This window comes from Colobus angolensis, unplaced genomic scaffold (genome assembly GCF_000951035.1).
Source record: "Colobus angolensis palliatus isolate OR3802 unplaced genomic scaffold, Cang.pa_1.0 Scaffold280, whole genome shotgun sequence".
NCBI lineage: Eukaryota > Metazoa > Chordata > Mammalia > Primates > Cercopithecidae > Colobus > Colobus angolensis.
Window position 1 is genome coordinate 2,101,887 of NW_012116044.1, and position 10,586 is coordinate 2,112,472.

Consider the following 10,586-nt stretch of genomic DNA (forward strand, 5'->3'; position numbering starts at 1 on the left):
GGTTCGGGCCCCGACCCGGGCGCCGCGTAGTCTCGAACCCCCGTGACGTGGATTTTTCACTCTTCAGGAGGCCGCCATCCCTTCCTTCCTTCCCTGCGAGGAGCGACCAGAACCCGAGAAGTTCTCTGAGCATACCGTGCCGTCAGCTGGCCAGTCACGCACTCGACTCCCCGCCACTCCCCTACTTGTTTTTCTGAGACTTGGGGAGCCTTCCTGAAAGGATTTGTAAAAACTGGTTCTTGGAAGGGGGCTGCAGGAGAAGACCTCCCGAGGTGGATGTTACTGAGCCGCCCGGGGAGCGCCAGCCGTGAGAGGTCCGGGCCCGGCCGCGCGGAGCCGCGGGAGAACTGCCCTCCGCAGCCGGAAGGGGGCCGCGGGGAGCGCTCCTGACCGGTGGCGGCGGGGGCGGGGGAGGCCGCGGGCCGAGGCGCCGCAGCTCTGGCGATGCCGCCTCGCCCTCCCCGCAGCGGTTGATGCGGCGCGTGCACGCCACCGCCCGCACCAGGACCTGGGCCGGGTCGCACGGCTTGGCCCCCGGCCAGCGCTTCGGCCTAGGTGAGTGTGTGCGGCGGCCGCCCTGGGCCCGCGGTGTGGTAGGCGCGCGGGCGGGGCTTCCTCGGCGCGGCAGGTGCGGACTCGGTGGTGCTGCTGCCCGGGCCAGGACTCCGGGAGGGGAGGGAAGGGACGACCCCGCGCGGCGCGGCCCCTCCCGCCGCTCCTTGCTCCCCTGGGGGCCGCGGCTTATGGGGCGCTCAAGGTTGGGTGGAGGGGTGGGCGACGGTCCGCTGCTGCGGAATGAAACAAGACAGGGTCTCCCCCATCCCCGATTACTCGGAGCGGCGGCGCGATGGCCCAGGTTGTCCTCTCGGAGAGCCCTTCACGCCCAAGAGGGATTCCTGGCGGTTCTGGGGATGTTCCTGGGGGCCCTCTGTGGAGGAGTGTGCCTCTGGCAGGGGACCGGCAAAGGCTGTATGTGTGTGTGTGTGTAGGCAAATGCTCGGAATTCGCCCGTCAGCTCTTCGATAGAATTAGCCAGCCCCAAAGCCAGCCGCAATTTTCTTCTTATTTGGAGCTCAGTGCAAAGACAAGGGGAGAGGGCACTGCCACTTTAAAAGTGGGGAAGTCGGCCGGGCGCGGTGGCTCACACCTGTAATCCCAGGACTTGGGGAGGCCGAGGCGTGCTGATCACCTGAGGTCAGGAGTTCGAGACCAGCCTGGGCAACATGACGAAACCCCGTCTTTATTGCAAATACAAAAATTAGGCGACCGTGGTGGCGCGCGACTGTAGTCGCAGCTACTCGAGAGACTGAGGCAGGAGAATCGCTTGAACCCGGGAGGCGGAGGTTGCAGTGAGCCAAGATAGTGCCACCACTGCACTCTAGCCTGGGAGACAAAGTGAGACTCCGTCTCAAAACAACAATAACAAAAAAAGTGGGGAAGTCCGCCCTCCTGAGCTCATGGTAACCTCAGCCTCCTCCCCTCCTCCTGCTGGAGAGAGAGGGAGAGAGAACTTGTTTTCATTCATAACTTTTTCCTTTTCCTTCCTCCGTCAACTATTTATTCCGTACAGATTGCAGAGGGCGCAGCTCCACCGTGGTAACTTGCAATGTGGCCGCTCCTGCGCTGGCTTCTTTCTCCCCGGCCCTCGGTGAACCCAGCTTTTCCTTTAAAGTATAGACAAATCCTTGCTTAGAGTCAGACCGTGGGCTTGCTTTGGGCGCCCGCGTGGACGCTGAAGGCTCTTCATGATTTGTCAGAAACCTTGGTGGGCCACGCAAAAAATGTGTTGGAAATCCACGGTGATCCTTGGTATGGTGATGGGATTGTCCGAAAAGGTATTCTACTTCCATTCGCGTTTTCTTGGGGAAGGCAGTGTGCCGAGCGCGTGTGAGCGTGTTTGGGGCTTGTCCAAGACTGTCACTGCTTGAAAATGGGCTTTTCTTCGGATCAGAGGTGGCGAATTTTCTTTGCTTTTAATTTTTTGTATGGTAACTTCATTTCCCGACCAGTATGAAGTTTGTTACAACTGTCATTGGAAATGCAAATTAAAGTTGTGCCTGGTGTTTTGAGTTATCAAATCCTCTACGGTTTTGCGTTTCGTGTGGAATCTGGCTTAGTACTTTTAGCTACCTTTTGCTTTCAAAGCACTGAGTTAAGAAGTTCTTGAAGAAGAGGAATAATTGTGCAGGAGTCAGGATTAGATGTTGAGGACTCCAAGACTAAATCCCCTCAGGTTATGAATGTGTTACTCCTCCTGGGCAAAGAAGGTAAAATAAAGTAGAAACTTCAGAGAGCTGAGTTGTGAAAACGAGGGGGAGCTCCAAGAAGTTAACATAGAAGGCATAGTGTAGAGACATTAGTTTAGGAAATATAGGAAATGGACTTCTTTCTGCTTTCTGCATGGTTTATTCCTTAAACCATGTTTTTTGCCTCAGGTTGGTAGTGGAGAATGGACATTTCTTTTTCTTTTCATTCTTGAATTGGGTCGACTCTATAGACTTTAGAAGCAATTTGTGTGAAAAATGCTCTAGTTCACCACTGAAAGCAGAAAATGTTATCTTTGGTAGTTTGTGAAGAACACATTATAAGTTAGAAATTTACTATTAGTATGGAAACACAACTGCTATAATCTGGATATTAGTGTGCTGATTTTGTTACAAGAAGCACATTGAATCAGTTGGCAGTCCTTTTGAAAATCAAGGTCTGTCATGTAAATACAGATTTTTAAATTAGAGGAAATACAGATAATTAAAATGGCCAGGATTTAAATACACTGCGTATGTACCTACACTACATTTATTTGTGCATAAAACTTGTTTTGTGAGTGAGCCCTTCAGCTTAAAAAAAAATCCTCTCAGGATTTCAAATGTGAGTACTGTTACATCATTCACTGGACTATACATTGAGTCGTGTGTGTGTGTGTTTGTAGCTACAAAACACCAAGAACCGTTGTGTACCTGATACATTTATTTTTGCATCTCATAGATGAATAATAAGGTAGTTTTAAAATTCTGATTTATACAGAAAATTACCTTTTATTTTGCGATTTCATTTTAGAGTCTTAATTTTTTTAATGCCTTAATTTTTTTCATCATTAATCTAATGCTTATAACAGCACACAACAAAAAGGCTGTAGCACCAAAGCCATTCTCAATTTCTTAAAAGGTAGACATTTTCCTTTATGGAAACCACCTATGAACTGATAACTGAGCTTTCTTTAGATGAGAGTTACTCTCCTGCTTATACTCAATATTCCCTGCGAAGGCATGCTCCATTTTAATTGTTAGATTCACAAACAGGAAGGCATTACTTCCTCTTGATTCTGCTTCTTGAAAGTTGGAAAAACTTGTAATGTTTATGGCATGGGGTCTCTTGTTTACAATTGTCCTCTATGATGTGGTCCCCAGCCTCTCCTGGAATGGGACTCTGGCCAGGACCCCAGCATCATTGTAATCCACTGATGAAGGAGGTCATTATTAGGTGGTTTAGTCAATTTGTGACTTGACAGGATTTCCCTCCCCTCACCCCCGCAAAAAATGCTTCCTGTCATTTATTTTCTCTGTTTTTTTCATCTTTGATTTCCTTTTAGGATTTCAGATGCATGCCAGGTTTCCACTGATTGCCAGAACTCGAGATCACTACACATGGATCCCCAAAATCAACATGGCAGTGGCAGTTCGTTAGTTGTGATCCAGCAACCTTCTTTGGATAGCCGTCAGAGATTAGACTATGAGAGAGAGATTCAGCCTGCTGCTATTTTGTCATTAGACCAGATCAAGGCCATAAGAGGCAGCAATGAATACACAGAAGGGCCTTCAGTGGTGAAAAGACCTGCTCCTCGGACAGCACCAAGACAAGAAAAGCATGAGAGGACTCATGAAATCATACCAATTAATGTGAATAATAACTACGAGCACAGACACACAAGCCACCTGGGACATGCAGTACTCCCCAGTAATGCCAGGGGCCCCATTTTGAGCAGATCAACCAGCACTGGCAGTGCAGCCAGCTCTGGGAGCAACAGCAGTGCCTCTTCTGAACAGGGACTGTTAGGAAGGTCACCACCAACCAGACCAGTCCCTGGTCATAGGTCTGAAAGGGCAATCCGGACCCAGCCCAAGCAGCTGATTGTGGATGACTTGAAGGGTTCCTTGAAAGAGGACCTGACACAGCACAAGTTCATTTGTGAACAGTGTGGGAAGTGCAAGTGTGGAGAATGCACGGCTCCCAGGACCCTGCCATCCTGTTTGGCCTGTAACCGGCAGTGCCTTTGCTCTGCTGAGAGCATGGTGGAATATGGAACCTGCATGTGCTTAGTCAAGGGCATCTTCTACCACTGCTCCAATGATGACGAAGGGGATTCCTACTCAGATAATCCTTGCTCCTGTTCACAGTCACACTGCTGCTCTAGATACCTGTGTATGGGAGCCATGTCTTTATTTTTACCTTGCTTACTCTGTTATCCTCCTGCTAAAGGATGCCTGAAGCTGTGCAGGGGGTGTTATGACTGGATCCATCGCCCAGGGTGCAGATGTAAGAACTCCAACACTGTCTATTGTAAGCTGGAGAGCTGCCCCTCCCGGGGTCAGGATAAACCATCATGATTTTTGGAGGTGGGTTGTACCTCCTGAGCTTCCAGCTTTCAAGCTGTGGCTATTTTTTTTTTTTTTCTTTTCTTTAGAATTTTTCCCCATTTCCCACCTTCTCTTCCCCTGTTCCCAAGGTCTGACTCACGGATTTTTCTCTTCCTTCATGGATGATCTTCAGTAAGAGTGGACTGGGAAACTGCACCTGGCTCCCACTTACGACAAGAGCCTCTGCCATCCACTTGAGAGGGTATTGAGAGCCAGTGGGCTTTGTGTAGCCTTTTTGTTCTGCAAGCAACTTTCTAAAGTTGTATACATGAACATACACCCACACCCAGACTACAGTGATTTAGAGTTGTTTTGACTGGGTACTGTGGGAGCAGGGAAATTGGTTTTTAAAAAAGCAACCGTTTAATTGCTTAAATAAGCTATGTATTCAATCTGTCTCCAGTTAGGGCTATCTTCCTAGCATTGGCCCCTTAAGTAGCATGGGGGATATACTGTTTGCTATAACGTAAAAATTTTCCTTTAACCACTGCCCTCTGCTTCTTGTCCTTCAAAGTTCTTTCCCCTCAATTTTGGTGGTGTCTTACTCTGGAGATGCCAAGTGTATTTTTTCTTTCTATGTAATTTTAGATTCGCTTTACAATGTAAATCTTCACATTGGAGATATATTGGTTGGACCTTGCCCATCTTCACTCTAGCCTTCGTATTTGTGAAGGACTCAACCACCTTCCTTCTTCGCCCCATGCTTCTCACCAAATTTTTGTTGTCATTGAGAGCACTTGGATAACTCAAGTTGATATTTATAGCTGATCAATCTATAGGTGTCACAGAACTATGCTGTCTAAAGTGATCTTGGCTCCTTAATGGTCCTTTTGGCCCCTTGGATAGTTAACAGCTGAGTAATTCTAATCTCTTCTGTGTTTTCATTGCCTTAACCACAAATTGTGGTGCTTTTTGTATATTTTATGTATAAATCACAAAGTTGAATTCTGACTATTTTTAAGACAAAAGTCTGTTAAACTTTTTTATTGTAAAGAATATTTATTATGCGAATCTCTATTATTTTATGGTATTTATTGCAAAAGACTGTTGAAATGTACTCATGTCTGAATATAACAAAATATCAATACTTAACAGAAAATAAGGTGACACGAAGAAAGTACACATGTTAACTATAATGCAGAAAATATATTAATTAATGAAACTGTCTCTTGATTTCTTCATTTATTAGCCTGTACTATTATGATGATTTTTGCTTATTTGCTTTGACTTTTTCTTATTACACACTCATTTTACTTCTTTCCCTATAGATGCTGAATCTAGACATAGGTAAGCCCAAATTACAAAGCAGATAATTAGGTTGGTGCAAAAGTAATTGCAGTTTTGAGCCATTTTTAATGGCAAAAACAGTTATTTTGCACCAACCTGGTATTTCCTGGAAAGTACATTAATCAAAATTTTGTAATCCAAATTCTCTTTTAACAAATGCTCAAGTGAGTTATTTTATACAGTAAAAATTCTTTGTAATATTAAGTCTCTCCCTACTTTGACTATTTTGTAAGCATGAGGTTTTGTATATATTATAATTTCTTGAAATGGGGCATATCTACAGTAGAAACTTTAAAAAATGTTTATCTTAACTCTCGTAAGTTAATAAAAAGTTTGTCAGCTAGACTTAATGAACTTAGTTCTGTAGGTATGCTAGAAGTCTCTGGTACTGTCACTTTAATAATGCATTCTAGAAGTTACCAAGGGAATAATTCACAACATCAGAGAGATTTCAAAAACATGCCTGTCCCTGCCTTTTCACTTGTTTCATAAGTCTAATGTGGCCTGACCAAATTACACCTCATCAAGTCCTGTGCAATAAGAAACCTGAGGGCCTAAAATTTTATGGAGAAAAAGTAAATATTTTAAATCTTATTTTTTAGTCTGGTGAAACTACTACATAGCTGGAATCTTTGGGTCTGATAAAATATTTGGTCATTTGAGTCCTCAGAATACATCGTTTTTGAGTTTGATAAAATTTTATTCATGTGAGTCCTCAGTCTCACTAACTCCCTATGACTAAGTGATATGTCAGTCATTATCTGCATTTGAAAATAATTCTTTGCATTTGAGAATAAGATATTGACATAATTTGAACCCAGGTTATCAAAGCTCTTACCCAGCTTTTTTTTGGTCATTATTCATGGATGGTTTGGCTGTTAGTTTAAGAGTACGTATTTGTTCTTTGTAAATAGACTTTGACTTTGTTTTATATAGACAAGGTTTAATTGGTAGAAACTTGTTTTAGTGCTTTTCCATCAAGCTGCTAAACCTATTAGTTGGCAATGTGATATTTAATCCGTCAAATATCTCCTTTATGCTTTGAAATCAGGAGGATTTTTAAAAGTGAATAGTTGTGTTTTGGAGGCTACTTCATAATCTGTAGCATTTTAAAATGTGAACTTGAGTGTTCTCCTCTGATACTCAAGTTATGTAATGTTATCACTGGTCCTTTCATATTTATGGAGTATTTTCATTGAGATGTGGCTTCTTAATGAAGTGTATAAACACAGACTTCTTCAAAATACCGTGTGGGTTTTTATTTCCGGTATTATTTAGACCCTTAGTATAATTAGTTGGAGTAAGAGCTGTCTTTAGCTGTAATAACCAGACTAAGAAGCAGTAGTTTTTACTGAAAGAAATTTATAACTTTTATGAGAATGAAGTATGCTGTGGAGTTTTAACTTCTGGCTCTATATATGCAGAATACATGAAAAATATTAAGTTGGTGGTCTGCTGCTTCAAGGACTGTATGTGAACTCTGGCATAATGGCAAGTCTGTACTTGGAAGGAGCAATCGGTTAGAGGTTCAGATTTCTAAAAGAGGCTTGTCAGGTGGCAAAGCATAAACACTGATTCGAAACTTCCTCCTTTGTGATGGTTTAAACGTAGGAAGAAGAAATATTAGAGTGTGTCCTCATAAGAGCTTATGGGCCCTAGGCTCTTGAACCTAATGCTGATCATCATTTTAAAGTGCTAAGGCTTTAAAGCATCAGCTGAAATTTCTTACAATGCCGCTGCCACTTATTTAATACTGTTGAATGAAAAACAACATGCCAAATAGATGGGCTAACCTTTTTATTCCACACATTTGTCCCTCCTCCCCAGCAAGTACAGCTTGACAGAATGGATATTTTTGTTACCTGGTTCCTTTCCAGTATATTTTCTGACTGCCAATTTTTTCATTTCAAACAAGCCTTATTTAGATAGTTTAATAGTGAATAAACCAACATAGGACTTTTGTAATTGAGTAGTTTCCTGTTTACAGAGTTTATAAAATGTAAACTAGCAGAAAAAATGGAATGTGAAAAAGTAGACTTTTTTGTGTGTGAAGGCCTAAAGTGAATCAGCAAATATAGGATTATAATTACATGGTTTCCAAAATTGAAACCACAAAATATTTCCATTATTACCAAAAAATAAAAATTAAAGCTTTAAAAACAGAGGTCTTTAAAGTGAAAAGAAATAAGTTAAAAACTATGTTTTTATCCTAAAATTGATAATGGAACCAGACTCAGGTGATTAATTTCCAGAGGATTTAATTTTTGAAATTATCCATTTTTCCTAAATCTTTTCTGTTTTTTAATAGAGTGGTGTATTTCGTAGCTATTTATGTGTCTTATCTATCTATCTATCTATCTATAGAGAGATAGCTCATATAAAAAAATCCCTTTTGAAATATATTGAAATACTGAAACAAACTGGAAAAGTGTCTAAAAGCAGTTCTTATCCTAAACTCCCACTATACATTTTCTTTTTAATTGCAAGAGCATTGGTGTTTTTAAATATGTTGAAAACAAAACTTTTAAGTCCTTCTTTTGACCAACTGATGGTTGGATGGTTGTTTTTTCCATTACTTCACTGATTAGCTATAATCAAAATAGGCATGTATATACTTACCTGACAGCTATTGATTCTTATAATAGTCTCTCAGATTATTACCAAGCCATTGTGCTATTATTGAACACCTAGGAGCATTGTATGCAGTAGAATTCTAGAACTAGAAATATATCTCAGAGTTTATCTTAATGTTTCTCAATCATGTATGAAAAGAAATAGATACCTAGTTTAAATATTAAGAAGTATGTGTCATAGCTCAGACCTGTATTAGAATAATCTTTGGGGGTGGGGGCCTGGTATTCGTTATTTTCACAAAGCTTTTTGGGTGATTGTATCAGGCAACTTTGGAACTGATTTATGTAGCTCACTGTCTTCACTTGGAGGATGTACAAACAAAGGCATGGCTTGAGAAGATAAACTGTTCATGTTTAGCTAGGGTAGAGCCTGAACTCTTTCATCTGACACAGGATTTTCTTCATTTCTTGTTCGTTTGTTTGATTTTTGGGATGAGGTCTCAATCTGTCACCCAGGTTGGAGTGCAGCAGTGGCATGATCACCACTCACTGCAGCCTCCACCTCCTAGGCTCAAGCAATCCTCCCCTGCCTCAGCCTGTGAAGTAGCAGGGACCACAAGCAAATGCCACCACGGCCAGCTATTTTTTTTTTTTTTAATAGAGACAGGTGTCTCCCTATGTTGCCCAGGCTGGGATTAAGCTGTCCTGCTTCAGCCTCCCAAAGTGCTGGGATTACAGGCGCAAGCCATTGCACCTGTCCTCTTCATTGCTCAGCAACCAACTTAGTGTCTTTCTGCTGCAATTAACCCTTACTATTCCATCCTCTTTACCAGAAAATTTTTCCTTCATAATTAATGTATTTGACCATCATTTAGGAAATGAAATGTTTTTCTGCATATATTATTCATGTTTAGCTATCAGGAATAAGTAGTAAATGACTTCATTGCCATGATTATTTTTCATATGTTAATATTAAAATTAACAGTTTCAAAGTGGAACTTGTGTTTCCTCTGGCTGGGTTTATATGGTAATAATAGAACAAATTAATCAGTTTCTGAAAGGAACAGTAACTTGGCATCTAGATTTAAGAACCTGTGTGATGGTACTTCTTATTTTTCTGGCTGCAGTAAGATTACAGTGATTAGAAGCTGCTTTACATTTTATATTTTGCATTATTAAAGAGATGGATGTCGTCTTGCAGATAGAATCACAGTAGATACAGCAATAATTCTATTGCAGAAACTATCAGAGAACCTAGAACTGTTTCGAACTGGATATTTAGGTGCAGTATACTAGAAGCATCATTCACCAATGATGCTTTATTTAGTCCAAGAATCTACTTAGTCTATATACAATAATAATCAAAATTATAATTTGATAAAATCAAAATAGTAATTTTTATGATAAAGTAATCATAGAATCATTATTTCCTTCCTAGTAAAAGGAAATTTGAAGGTCATCTAATCCAGTCTTTTTATTTTAGAGATGGGAAGTCCAGGTTCAGAGAGGTTACTTGCCTAAAGTCATGATCTATTTGTGAAAATGAAGTAACATTGTATTAACTACTTGCTGGGCTGGGCCTGGTGGCTCACGCCTGTAATCCCAGCACTTTGGGAGGCCGAGGCGGGTGGATCAGGGGGTCAGGAGTTCGAGACCAGTCTGACCAACATGGTGAAACCCCGTCTTTACTAAAAATACAAAAATAGCCTGGCATGGTGCCGTGCGCCTGTAATCCCAGCTATTCAAGAGGCTGAGGAAGGAGAATCTCTTGAAGCCGGGGGGCAGAGGTTGCAGTGAGCCGAGATCACGCCACTGCACTCTAGCCGGGGCAACAGAGCGAGACTCCATCTCAAAAAATAATAAAGTAAAATAAAAATAAAAACTACTTCCTACATTTGTACATGTGGTAAATGGCTGGAAGGAAGGAAAGAGTGGTTGATTAAGGGGAGTGGAGATTGAACAAAATTTTGGATTATTTGTGCTATAAAATTGAACACATTTGTTAAAGCACAATGGATTAATGATAGTCCATGGCAGAGAAATAAGTGCCATGAGGAGGGAGCCAGACAAAGCTAGCTAAGCAAACAAGATG

At 41.8% G+C, this 10,586-nt stretch overlaps 1 protein-coding gene across 4 annotated transcripts in view; it reads left to right on the forward strand.

Annotated features, from left to right (window-relative positions):
• The window catches only part of SPRY1 (sprouty homolog 1, antagonist of FGF signaling (Drosophila)), a 7,146-nt gene extending 1,345 nt beyond the window's left edge, over positions 1–5,801 (forward strand). Inside the window, exons 1-2 of one of the 4 annotated variants that reach the window (XM_011948630.1) lie at positions 1–555; positions 3,590–5,801. In XM_011948630.1, coding sequence (XP_011804020.1) covers positions 3,645–4,604 — 960 coding nt within the window. In that variant the 5' untranslated portion in view covers positions 1–555; positions 3,590–3,644 and the 3' untranslated portion in view covers positions 4,605–5,801. Of the gene's footprint in view, positions 556–1,046; positions 2,436–3,589 lie in introns of those variants that run through there. The other 3 variants (XM_011948627.1, XM_011948629.1, XM_011948631.1) reach the window with 3 other exon arrangements.
• The last annotated feature ends 4,785 nt before the right edge of the window (positions 5,802–10,586 follow it).